Source organism: Heterodontus francisci, chromosome 16, assembly GCF_036365525.1.
Source record: "Heterodontus francisci isolate sHetFra1 chromosome 16, sHetFra1.hap1, whole genome shotgun sequence".
Classification (NCBI taxonomy): domain Eukaryota; kingdom Metazoa; phylum Chordata; class Chondrichthyes; order Heterodontiformes; family Heterodontidae; genus Heterodontus; species Heterodontus francisci.
In genome coordinates, this window is record NC_090386.1 from 54,698,292 (window position 1) to 54,711,540 (window position 13,249).

A 13,249-nucleotide genomic window follows, 5' to 3' on the forward strand; every position below is an offset into this window, starting at 1 on the left:
ATTTTTGTCGGATGGCTTACCAAAACCCAGATCTGGTCTCATTAGGGAGACCGAGAATGAGCAGGTCTCAGACCTGGCTGAGTGTTCCATTGCCAGGTAGTGAGAAAACATCTGAATGGATTTACAATCAAGATTTAATGTTAGAGAGGGAAAATCACAAGAAGTTAGGAAGGTATTTGAAAGCATGCACTGTTAAATCTAAAAATCAATACTGTCTTGAGGTTGTATTTTATCTAACAGATTTACCAAAATGTATTCATTAGATCATGTGCTCCCAGTAGGGAATTCGAACATAGAGGTCAACAGTACCACAGGATTTTCTGTCCAATAATTTTAATAATTTTAATAGAACTACTTTCCATAGGCCAGCTGACTTCCACAACAAATTCCTAAAATTTACATCATGTGAGTAAAGTGTAATGCTGGGAGTGTGAATCCATAAAGTGGACAATCTTGTGATTGATATTTCAAATTATGATATCAGTTGAAGTGAATACTTAAATTATTATCTGATTGTATTGCTTTGTGAAATGAACATGGATACAATGTTAATGATCTCTCTAAGTACATTATTAACAGTATATAGCAGAGACTCGCAAAACATTTGCGATGCAATTATCTTTATTGCAACAGTACCTCTTTAAATCCCCATTCTAGGCCATTCCATCCTTCCCATGCAATCCCCATATCCCATGCCATCCCATCACCATCCCTGTCCCTCTCATGCTGTTCCCTCCACTTACTATGCTGTTCCCCCCTTCCCATGCCATCTCCCCATTTCCATGCCATCCCCTTCACATGCTGTTCCCCCCATGCCATTCCCCCTTCCCATGCCCTGCCCCCCATGCCACACCATCTCCAATGCCATCCCCACCCCATCCCATGCCTTCCCCTCCTCCTCCTCCCAAGCTGTTCCCCAACCCACCTCCCATGCCACCCCACCCCCCACCCCCGCTTCCCAATCCCTCCAGCCAGAGTAACTTAGTTTGTTGGGTTCACCTTACCTTCCAACCTGCAGAACTTTTGCAGTGAAATTAGTTTCTTTATTGTAACAGTCCTTCTTTAAATCCCCATCCCATACCATTCCAACTTTCCCATGCCATCTCTTTCATGCCATACCCATCCCACCCCTTTTCCCTATGTCATCCCCATCCTCCATTCCATATCTCCTATGCTGTACTCCCACTCTCAGGCTGTTCCCCCCCCCCCCCCGCCATGCTGTTCTCCCCCACCATGCTGCACCCTACCCCCGCCATGCCGGCCCCCCTCCCCACTCTTGTGGAGTGCTTTATGTTTGGTGAGGTTGTTCAGCAAAACTGTTGTTCTCAACCTGTGGATGACAGTTAGTTAATTAGATATTTTAAAACATTGTTGTAACATTCAGGTACTGAGTGTACTTGGGCAAGTCCCACCAAATAAACCCACCAACAGATGCACTGCTTAAACTGATCAATCAAAAAGTCTGGATAGACAAAAACTGCGTATTATTATCGATAGTAGGATAGTAGAATATATGCAAATGTCTGAAATTGTCATTATTGACACCTCCCACCTTTCCCATTTCTCCTAATTAGAGGGAATCATGAATTTTCTGTTTGATATAAAGTTGTTTCATTTTGTAGCTTCAAAATGACAGATCACAAAATTATTCATTGTGGTACAAAATTATGGGCCCTGGCGTAGATCAAGATCCAGAACGTGGCTTATTTGCAATAAACGGGAACAATGGAAATTTATATGTTCATCGCAAAGTAGACCGGGAAACAACCTCAATATTTAAGGTAAGCATTTTTGTTTACCACTTAACATTTACATTTACTTAACATGGTAAAACTGATCCACATCATCTGCCTGGAATGTTTGTATAATGCTGCAGATGTTCAGCACCTATTTGAAATGTGCAGCTAAAGGAAACCCAGCTTAAAAAAATGGAAAAGACGGGCTTACTGAGGGACACTCTTCTCCACGTAGGAATCGTTGAGCTTTTGCAGTATGGTCTGCAATGCCCAATTTGCACAAAGGGCTGGGTTTACCCAGTTATGTCATTAAGGGCAGCCTTTTAAAAATTGCTTGTGTGTAATAACCCCGCCCCAAAAGCTTGTTGTTCTCCCAGGCCATTATGCACTGCATTTTGGGAGAGCTATTTAGGGGATTGAATTTCCACAGAGAGTATCTTGATCGCCTGCTGTAACTCCAGCAAAAGATCTACTGAACCCCAGAGAAATGGTGCAAATGGTGTTTATAATGTTTCTCTATGGCTTCCACAGATTTTCTACTGAAATTACGGCAGATGATTAGGAGATCACTCACATCCCCCTGCAGAAATATCTGCCGCTTTAAAATAGCTGACCTCACATTTGGGGTCATAGTGCCAGCACCACATTACATTTCACTTCAGCTAAAAATGATAGAAGATTCAAATTCTTTTAAATTTCTGTATAATTATCTTAATACAAAAGATGTCTAAAGGATGCCAAACACATTTGATTGTCTGTCTTATATAGGTTACCACTCCCGCTCAAGTGTTTTCCTCCTGAATGGTCCTTTTAGTGTGCTTTAAGCCTCTACCAGTGCCTCCCTCATCCTTATCAATTATGAGAAATCATTTGCAAGTATGCAGCCATTGTTCACATTTACCCAACTTAACGGGCAGGATTTTCCTTCTGTCATTGGGAAACGGAAGTTGGGACCATTCCCAGGTCCTGAACCTACTCCCGGGGGGGATGCTGTTAACAGCCCGATTTTCATGTGGGCACCCACTTAATTGGTCTGGAGACAGATTTGGCGGCCAATTAGCAGCCATGGTGTTGGGAATTGAGGTGGGACTGCTCAAGCGTGGGCCCAATTTTAACAGACCACATCAGCTGTTTCGCTGCTTCACCTCCAGTCTTGAACATTATAGAATCTTCGAATAATAGAATGTCTCAGGAGAGGCAAAGGCTTGGAACCGAGGCAGGGCAGCTCCTTGATGCACGGCTGTGGACCTGAAGGTCCTTCTTGAGGCCACCATGGAGAAGAGGGAGGTCCTTTTCCTGGAGGTTGGCAGCAGGAGGCCAAAAACCCTGACTAACCAGGCAAGGATGGAGATAGCTAACACAGTCAACAGAAGAAGTATGGTGCTCTGAAATTGGATCCAGTATAGGAAGAGGTTTAATGACCTGATACACTCTGACAAGGTGAGTGAAACCCCAACCCTCAGGACAGGCCTCTTGGTATTCACCCTCCAGCTGAGGACTAGCCAGCACTGAAACATGCAGCTTCTAATGAATAGGAGCAGCTGGCATTGGCCATAGAGGCCAACAGTGCTTTATCATGCTCTCTTTTACCTTGCAGGAGAAACGGGTCTATAATGCCCGCAAAAGGGCACAGATGGGACGAGGGGTTCCACCTTCACACCAGGGCCACGGCCAAAGAGCAAGTAGGTCCAGATGAAATGGACATTTGAGATGGAGATGTTGATTGGAGAGTGGAATGCATTCATTAAGGGAGTGCATTGTACTCTACCCTGTGCAACAGCACACTGAAGACTGAGTTACATTGGGAAGCCTCAACACTGCAGAGGCTTCTGCTCTCCAAAGTGAGTTCTCATGATCTCTTCTTGTGTCTCCTACAGGTGCAGACAATCAAGGCAATCATACCAACTCTCTCACCATCAACAGGTCAAGTGCAGCAACAGCAGAGTCCCAAAGAGATACACCTTACAAGCGCACCCTCCACCAGCACAGATACAGTACCTCAGTGGCTCCTCATGTGTGGTTAGATAGAATGGCACTGGATGATGAGCATAGCACTATTATGCAGGAGGAGGTGCCAGAGGCAGAGGCAGCTGTGACCAGTCCCCCTCAGAGGGTAGAGGACAACACAACCCTGCTCAGCTGGGGACAGATGCAGGACCTCAGGAATTATAGGAAAGGTGGCTCTATGTAGCCCAGCAGCAGGAGATGTGCTCCCACATGTGGGAGTTCCCTGAGGCAGTGCGAGGTCATGGTCTGAGAATGGAGGAGTCCATCCAGCTCATGTGTACCACCATGGCTCAGGGCTTTGAACATATGAGCTCTCCCATTGAGCCACATGGAGCAGCACATGGAGTGCATGCAGGAACTGCACACTGATGTTCACAGGTTGAATTCCATACCATGTGGCCTTGACCGTTCAATGGTGCTGGTGGCACAGGGATGTCTGGAAGGGATGCCAGTTATGCCCCAGCTGGTGCTCCCCTCTAGCCATCTGGAGGGCCATCCAAGGTTTGAGGCAGTCACCAAGGAGGTTGAGGATTCCAACCCTCATGGAGGACCACCATTATCATCGGCTTCCTTCTCTAACGGAGGGAGCATCTGTGCCACAGGGTCAAGTGTCAGAGGCACTGATGCAGGTGCAGAAGCTTCTGGAGGTGCCTCTGCAGGCATCCCCACAAGAGGACGACTGCCACATGCATTACAGCCACAAGCTGAGACAAGTGAGCAGGCTGCCTCCACCTCCTCTGAGGCCACAGGGGAGCTCTGTGTAGAAGTGGCCTAGTGTGGAGACCACTGCATTGAACAGAGCATTAGTGTCTTCTACCTGTAACTGTGCACTGTTTTCCTTTATGAGCACCATATAAGTACTGACGCATAAAGATCTGTGAACTTCCTTTTGTTAATGGTAGAACAAGAAAAATGGTATGAATATTTGAAGGCAAGCAAGGATCTGTTTATGGTGACACTGAAACCTCTGGGCAGATGTGTTTCCTTCATTGGCAGTAAGAATTGACATGTTCTGGGCTGCATCTTCAGTGGAAGTGTTAGCACAGGCAGCTCAGAGTGAATTCCTGGGGCAGAGGGGCTCAGCAGAAATATGCCTGGATCAGATGATCCTAGACGTTGATACTGATGAGACCCTCGAGCCCCGCACTGGGCCCGACGACCTCCCTATGCAGCTGGGACATCTTGGTGTTCTGCGTCTTTGACTCCACCTCCTCTTCCTCCTCCTCTTCCACGTGCTGCTCCTCCTTTTCCTCTGATGAGCTGTGTCCCTTCAGGGCCTCACCCTCTGCAAGGTTCAACTTACTGGAGTGCCATGTTACGGAGAGCGCAGCAGACCAACACAATGAGCGAGACCCCTGCAGGTGTGTATTGGAGGCGTCACCACCCGACCAGTCCAGACACAAGTATCGTGTCCCGAGAAGTCCGATGCCCTCCTTGTGAGCAGGTGGCTTTGGTTGTATCGTCTCTGTGTGTCTCGGGCTCTCGTAGAGGGGTGAGTAGCCATCTCTTCAAGGGATATCCCCTAGAATCCATCCATCGAGTTTGGGGGGAGTGGAGTGAAGAGCTGTAGCAGCCTGGATTGCTGGAAGATGAAGGAGTCACAACAGCTGCCAGGAAAGCGAGTGCACAGATGGAGGAAGCTCTTGTTGTGGTCGCAAACCAGTTGAGCGTTGAGGGAATGGAAGCCCTTCCTGTTGATGAATCTAACTGGCTGGACACTGGGTGCCTTGATGGCCACATGGGTGCAATCAATGCTGCCCTACACCTGGGGAAAATCCAGCGATGGCAGTGAAACCCACTGCCATCTGAGCCTGCAAGGCTGCGTCTGTCTGGAATTGAATGTTCCATCTCTGGCAAATAGGTCATCAGTGACCTGCAAGATGCAATGGCGTGCAACCATTTGTGAGATGCCACCAAGGTCCACTGCTGATCTTCGGAAGGAGCCAGAAGTGAAGAAGTTCAAGGCCACAGTGACGTTGGCGGTCGACTGACAGGGTGAGCAATGCCGTGAGCTGTGAGGTCTTCAGCAAAAAGGCACAGGTGTCTGTGACTATCTGCCTGGAGAGCTGCATCTCCTGCAGCACCCGTTCCCGTTCATCTCAAGGTAGCTCTGTCTTCAGTGGTAGATCCTATGCTCTACGTCCTTCTTATTCTTCGTCACTCTCCTATACCTTCCTGATTGTCAGGGCTCTTCCCTTCCTGTGGAAATTTTTTGCTCCTCATTGCCACTGGACCCAAAATTTGAGTGTGCCCCCACTGTTAGCTGCTGCTTTCCTTGTGCTGAGGTGGTCCCCCAGATGTGTTTGGCAGCCTTGCCCCTCTTATGCCCCCACAATACCAGTACGGTGATGACCTTCTGCACTGCCTGTTTCCTTACTGCTCACTCTCCCCACAACCTCTGCTGACCTGATGGCATCTGCATGCCAATGGCTGAGTCCTCCTCTGTGCCTTTTGCCCTTTCATTATGTCCACCTAATTCTCTGGCCCATCCATGACGGCCTCCCTGCTGCGTGTCCGCCTCTATTCATCCAGACATTGCATACAGCCCGTGTGCCTCCGTCAAAATCAGAACATGTCCCTTAATGAGTTTTCAATGAGCTCTTTAACAATGTTAATTGGCACTGTTAATGGATCAGATGGGATCCCGGGGTCACCCTCCCCTAATCCTGGTGAAACTTGCCAGCACCGGGAATGGTTGTAGGAAACTGCACGTCAACCAGTGCAGGTATTTTAGTCCCCTGCCCACCTCTGATCCTGTCCCCAGTGGGACCTGACAATTCAGCCCAACTTCTCTGAATCCACCATTGACTGTAGTCATGGTACCATTGGACTATCTGACAAAATGTGCCATAACTTCCTACAGTTGATCTGTAACTGAAGCCACAATCGCGGGTTCTCATTAGTCCCTGCATTGCTCCTCTCCAAGTGTAATGCATCAATGTGCTCAGTTGTCTGTTCAGATTGAATCTGATGGTCCAACTCCGAGATGATTTTTCAAACCTAACTCCGGTCTTTTGGGTGAAATCATGGAGGCAAATTGCCCTCAGACTTCTCAAATTCCAAAAGGGAACTTTCAGACAAATACAAACCGAACCAAGTATGACGTCTGTACATATTGTGTGTTAGATTCCCTCCCAAGTCCGGTGAGTGGACGACAACAAACCTGTGACTTGCATAAAAGCCCAGGCTCTGGCTGGTGTTAGACTTCCTGCATAATGCCAGAGTTTTAAAAGATCAAACCAAACCTGAGCAAAAATGCCTTACTTTTTATCACAAATCCATGAATTGTTATTTTCAGTTGTATTTGTTACTGCAGTCCGTTAGAATTTGGAACTACTGACTGTTTATGACATATAATTTAACAAAAAATTGCCTTACACTTTAATATATCGAGCAATTTGAGAAACGACAACATATTATTATTTTATAACCAGCAGTAATTCTTTTTGGCCAGGATCTAGTCAACGATTTCCTTTGTCCTTTATTTGTTACAATGGCAGAGTTGTTCATATATTAATTTATGAGCTTGTAACGTATACTGGAGGAAGCTTGTCTATAGAATATTAAAAAACAACAACTTGTATTTGCGTAGTGCCTTTAACATAGGGAAATGTCCCAAAGTGGTTCACTGGAGTGTAATGAGACAAAAGTTGAGACCAGATCAAAGAAGGAGATATTAAGATGAATGACTAAAAGCTTGGTCAAAGAGGTAAGTTTTAAGGATGTCTTAAAGGAGGAGAGAGAGGTGGAGTGAGACAGAGGTTTAGGGAGGAAATTTCAAATCTTAGGCGAAGTCTGCTGAAGGCATGGTCACCAACATTGCTGTGAAGGAAGTGGGGGAGCACAAAAGGCCTGAGTTGGATGAGACCATGGAAGGATTAGGATACAGACAGCAGCATCTTAGATGAGCTCAAGTTAATTCAGGATGGAAGATGGGTGGCCAGCCAGGAACGCAATGGAATAGTCGATGCTAGAGGTAACAAAAGAATGGATGGCGATTTTAGCAGCTGATGGACTGAGGCAAAGGTGGAGCTGGTTAGGGCTACAGAGATGTAAGTGGGCATTTGTAATGGAGAGGATATGGAATCGGAAGCTGAATTCAGGGACAAATAGGATGCTGACATTACGCTGAGTTTGGCTCAGCCTCAGAGAGAGGCCAGGGAGAGGGATGGAATGAGTGACGGGCAAATGGAATTTGAGGCAGGGGCCAAAGGTAATGATGTTGGTCTTTCCAATGTTTATTTGGAGGAAATTGTGGGTCATCCAGGACTGGAGCTTGGACAAGCTATCTGACAACACAAAAGCAGTGGAAGTTTGAAATTCAACCAACACAGAATAAACATTGTCATTTATGGACCTAAACAGCAAACAAGGAAAATTACCTCCAAAGAAGGCAATGGATACTGTTACGACCAGGTGAGAAAGGGGTCTAAGGTTCCCTCTCAGCCTTCACCCGGTCTTACCGTAACAGGGTTTAATTTTAAACACACCGTGTTTTTAGCTCCCCCTTCACTGCTTTCCAGTTATAAGGCAAAGAAACCAGCGCAAACAGGTTTTCTTATTTTTAAAGAAAGGTTGAAATTTATTAAACTTAAACTCTAATTCGGTTAATGCCTACGGATACACGACTCACCCATGCTAACATGCATACGCGATACGTACATGCAGATAGAGACAGAAAAGAGCAGAAGAAAAATAAAGTGAAAATGTTTGGGGCAATCTGTGAAGAGGGTTTTTGTTACAGTTCTTCAAGCTCACTGTAGAGTTCTTGATTGTAAGTAGATCTTGCTCTTTGTCCTTTATTCTTCTTAAACCTTGTTCGCTGTAGGAGACCTTTCTCTCTTGAGATCCATGTAGCTTCAGTGGATTTGAAGTTCCATGAGAAAGAGAGGGAGAGCAGGACAGGAGTGGTCTTCTTCAGTCCAGGAGCATACTGCAGCCTCTGTGTTCAAAACTCTTTGTACAATTCAGAAAAAACAGGTTACCAAGCAGGCTAGTCACGTGACCAGATGGTCTGACCACATCTGTTTGTGGATTCAGCCATCCCAGCAGTCATCCTGAAATTTGAGCTCCCTCACCTTCAATGTCTGGTCCTCAAAGACCATTGTGGGTTAAATTGGAGAAGGAAGTAACCCCTTTGTCTCCACAAGCACTGTCTGTTAATATGCAAATGTCTTTCCAGCCAAGGGCCTGGTGATTTTTTTTTAAACAAGTCCTTTCTTCACTTAAGCAACAGTTTTCAAAACAATGTTCATATGACAAAGTTAATATGCCTCATTCTTGGCAGGTGGGGGGACTGCACGAGAGATCCTTTTTGAAAAAGTTTGATTTCCCCTTCCATCGCATTTTAACTTTATTTGAGTTTGCATAACTTTCATTGAATTCGCATGAAGGCTGTTCTTTCCCTTCACTTTGCTTTCCTTCTTCTCCTGAAGGAATTGATTCTTGTTGAAGTGAGATTTCACATGTACTGGTAGCCTTCCAGTACCTGATGCAAATGGCATTTTTCATGTCTGACCATAGAGTATAGAGGTTCAGCAGTGTAAGCTCCCTTGGGGGCATGATAATCAAGTTTAACCATTTCCAGACCTCTTCAAGGAAGCTAGTCAAGTGAATGGATGTCGTGTGGACGACCAGACATACTGTTGTATGTCATGGATAATGATCTCTCAAATAGCTGCAAGAGCATGCATCTATCAGAAGGACTTGAAGGGATGCTTTTGCTACCATTATATATCAGGAGGAATTTCATAATATAGTTACATTTTATTACCATATTTTAAGTCTCTCTATCAATCCCATCATATTGTTATGAATGGTTGTATTTTTAAATCAATATTTGTATGCTTACATCCAGTTAACAGTTGACGCTTTGCAAAAAAACAGTGCAAATATTTTGGATCGGTCACTCATTTATCAGATCAGAGTGAAAGATATCAATGATAATCCCCCTGTATTCTCCAAAGATATTTACCATGTCCAGGTTTCTGAGTCCACTGCTCCAGGTAAGAATTTCCTTTAAACTAATTTTTTTTAATTTATGACTATTAAAATGAAAAAGAAAATGACAAATGGGACCATAGCCCAAATGCAAGTTGTACCATTATTAAATGGACTTGATTATATGTTTATGAAAATGTTTGGGTATAAGAGCAACATTTTCAACTATGCCATCTACAATCTGTCTCCTTAGTAAATTATCTGCAGCCTAAAGGGTTCTGTTAATCGGGAAGAAATTTACCCTTATACAATTTAAAGAGAACATTGAAAGGATCAGATGGGACATTCTTACATTTCAGTTATATTAAACCCAACTGAATAAAGTTTATGGTAATAATTACAATATTCAGACTCAATGCATACCAATGCAAAAAAATGAATTTAGAATATATACATCAGTTTCAAACTAATTTCCAGCAAGTTAGAGTTACGAACCAGTTTCATTTACCTAGAAAATCCAAATTTTACTAAAATCTGTTTTTAAAGTATGTTTGTGTAACAGTGTGATTTTATCAAGGTTTGTTAAACTTTTTTTGGAGAAACATTTTATTGGCAGCTTTCTCCCTAGAATGTTTCTCCATTTTTCATTCATCATGCAATTGGAAGGATAGACACACAGCTTGCTCGAGGCTACTGCCTAGAGATTGTAACTCGTAACCATGCATCTGTCCCACTTTCTTGGCAGTAAGCATGCTCATGCTCAAAGCCACCACTCCAGCTTCACGCTCAATGGAAATATTTTACAAACTTGCACTCCTGTTGCAGAACTTCACACACCAGGGGGTAGATTTTGACTTTGTGCGATTGTGTAAAACAGGTGATAGTGAGTCAGCGGCCCATTTTACATCTCTCTCAATTTCAGATTAGATATATTGTCAATTAAAATTAATAGATAGAAAATCCTGCAGTTAAGCTGACCTCTGCCTGAATTTCCAATATCCACTCACAGCGCATGAAGCTCAGAGACAGGAGGGTGAATTTGTAAAATTTACTAATATACTTATTTTTTCATGATAATAAATTAAATTAATCTGGATATATTTTGATAACTTAATAGCTGCTTAGTGACATATGAACTGGATATTATCTGTTTTTCTTTAGGTCAGAGTATTTTTAAAATTGAAGCCATGGATAAAGATGAGAAAAACAATCCCAACTCAATTATTTCATACTATCTTGTTTCTGAGACTAAATCACCAGCTTCTGGGATGTTTGCTATTGACCAAGAAAATGGAACAATTACTCTTGAAAAATGCTTAGATTATCAGGTATAGCAAATATTATTTCGATTTATGCTAAATATGTTGGTTGCCTTCTGTATTTCTTATTTTCTCATCAGGTTCATTAAGCATAAGTTAGAACTTATGGAAAGAGATTGGGAGTGACATGATGTTCCACAAAACAAAACTTCTGTGTGGAATTACTTCTTGAGGGCCAGTGCTGGCATTTCTGGGCTGCGTCCTGCGATTTCTCTTCACCAGCGAACTGCCTGGGCGATGGGGGGCGGGGCGGGCAGTGGGGTGTGGTGGGGGGTGTGTGTATTAAGTGTCAGTAGCTCAGTGATAATGGGACCCGAGGCCCAATATCATGTGTACCTCATGCCTATCCATTCAGACACTGGGATTCACCTCTATATCCTCCATGAATTTTGGGCATGCTCAAATTTCTAGCCAATGTATTAAATATATATTAGAATGAAATAGTTCGATTTTATTGCTGCTTGAACTGAAAACCGAACAATTAATCTGAATCTCCAAGATACTGAAAGGTTATAAATCTCTTATTATATTAAGATACAAAAAGTTTAAATGACCACATTTTTACTGACATTTGGTTTTAGAAAATCACTTCATACAAGCTTCTCATTCGAGCAAGGGACCATGGTGCTCTAATCCAACATTCTTCCTCTGCCACAGTAATTATTAATGTAGAAGATGGAAACAATAACCCTCCTACTTTTGTCAGCCAAAGTGTAAGTACTAATGGTTAGGGAGATTTTGAATATTTTCTGTGACCTGCTGGGAAATTATATTTACTTATTTTCATTGATCCAAATTAATGTTATAATTCAATTACTTTGAACAGTTAGTATTCTTTCAAGATGCTATATATGTTTCACTTAAATAATCAGATTTCCAAAATATACTTTGTTGCTAATTTAATCAACATAAAACTGAAATATTTAAGCTAAATACATTATTAACAGATGTGCACTTTTCATCATTGAGTTTCTATGAAGTGAAAGAGGGAGAAAAAACCCCACAGGGATTGATAGGTCCTGAGAGAGAAACCTGAGTATTGCAATGATCTAAGTACTGCAGTAATCTAAGATCTTGAAAGGTTTATACATAACTGGAATAGATGCTATCTCTGCAGAGCTTATAAATCTTAAGTTGAAACCAAAACAAATAAATTTTATTATCGGTTCTTTTTGATTTAACTAAAATCAGAATATTTTGCATTTTTTATTTTAGTTTAACTAAAATCGGACAATGTTACATCTTTTACTTTCAGGCCTCAGGAACTGTGTATGAAAGTAATACGAAGGCAGTTATACTAAAAGTAAAGGTAACTGATGAAGACCAACTCACTACTGCAGGCTGGAAAGCAAAGTATACCATTATAAAAGGGAATGAAAAGGGGAATTACAAGATTGAAACTGAACCAGAAACAAATGATGGGATTCTCTCCCTAATACAGGTATGTCATTTAAATTATGCTTTTTTTCTATAATAGTGCATTACTCTTTTTTTGAAAAAATGTGTTCCCTCGAAGCCACTCAACTGAGTCCATCCTATTTCCTAAGCTTCTGCCCTCATCTTCTCTCCTCTCAGATTGATGCTAGGATTTCTCCTTGTGCTTACCTTCCACCCCACCAGCCTCCACATTTGACTGTCGCTTTTACACCTTCTTTACCTATCTCAGCTGAGCTACGTACTGGTGTGGCTGTGCCTTTTGCATTTGCCACATTTTTTCTTGTAGTTTTTACTTTCTTGATTATCTCATTGTCTTGTGCTTTTCATTTTGTGTTTGTTTATGTCTATGGTAGAGGGAATAAAATCTGGGTTGTGCAAGAGGCCAGAATTGGAAGAGCGCGGAGATCTCAGAGGCTCGTATGGTTGGAAGAGGTTAGAGAAATAGAGAGGCACAAGGGCATGGAGGGATTTGAAAGCAAGACAAAAATTTTAAAATCGAGGTGTGGATCAACTTGGATTCAATATAGAGCAGCAAGCACAGGGGTGTTGTGTGAATGGAACTCGGTGCGAGTGAGAGGAACTTCAGTTATGAAGATAGATTGGAGACGTTAGGACAGTTTTCCTTGGAGAAAAGAAGGCTGAGAGGAGATTTGATAAAGGTATTCAAAATGATGAGAGGTCTGGACAGTCTGGAATCATGAGGGTCTGGGAGAAACTGTTCCCACTCGTAAAAGGATCGAGACCAAGAGGGCACAGATTTAAAGTAATTGGTAAAAGAAGCAAAAGCAACATGAGGAAAAACTTTTTTTA

The 13,249-nt window shown here is 42.9% G+C and overlaps 1 protein-coding gene across 1 annotated transcript in view; it reads left to right on the top strand.

Annotated features, from left to right (window-relative positions):
• The window catches only part of LOC137378278 (uncharacterized), a 75,186-nt gene that overhangs the window by 1,885 nt on the left and 60,052 nt on the right, over positions 1-13,249 (top strand). The window contains exons 3-7 of the mRNA XM_068048522.1: positions 1,623-1,781; positions 9,601-9,748; positions 10,845-11,011; positions 11,584-11,715; positions 12,258-12,443. Coding sequence (XP_067904623.1) covers positions 1,623-1,781; positions 9,601-9,748; positions 10,845-11,011; positions 11,584-11,715; positions 12,258-12,443 — 792 coding nt within the window. The remainder of the gene's footprint in view (positions 1-1,622; positions 1,782-9,600; positions 9,749-10,844; positions 11,012-11,583; positions 11,716-12,257; positions 12,444-13,249) is intronic.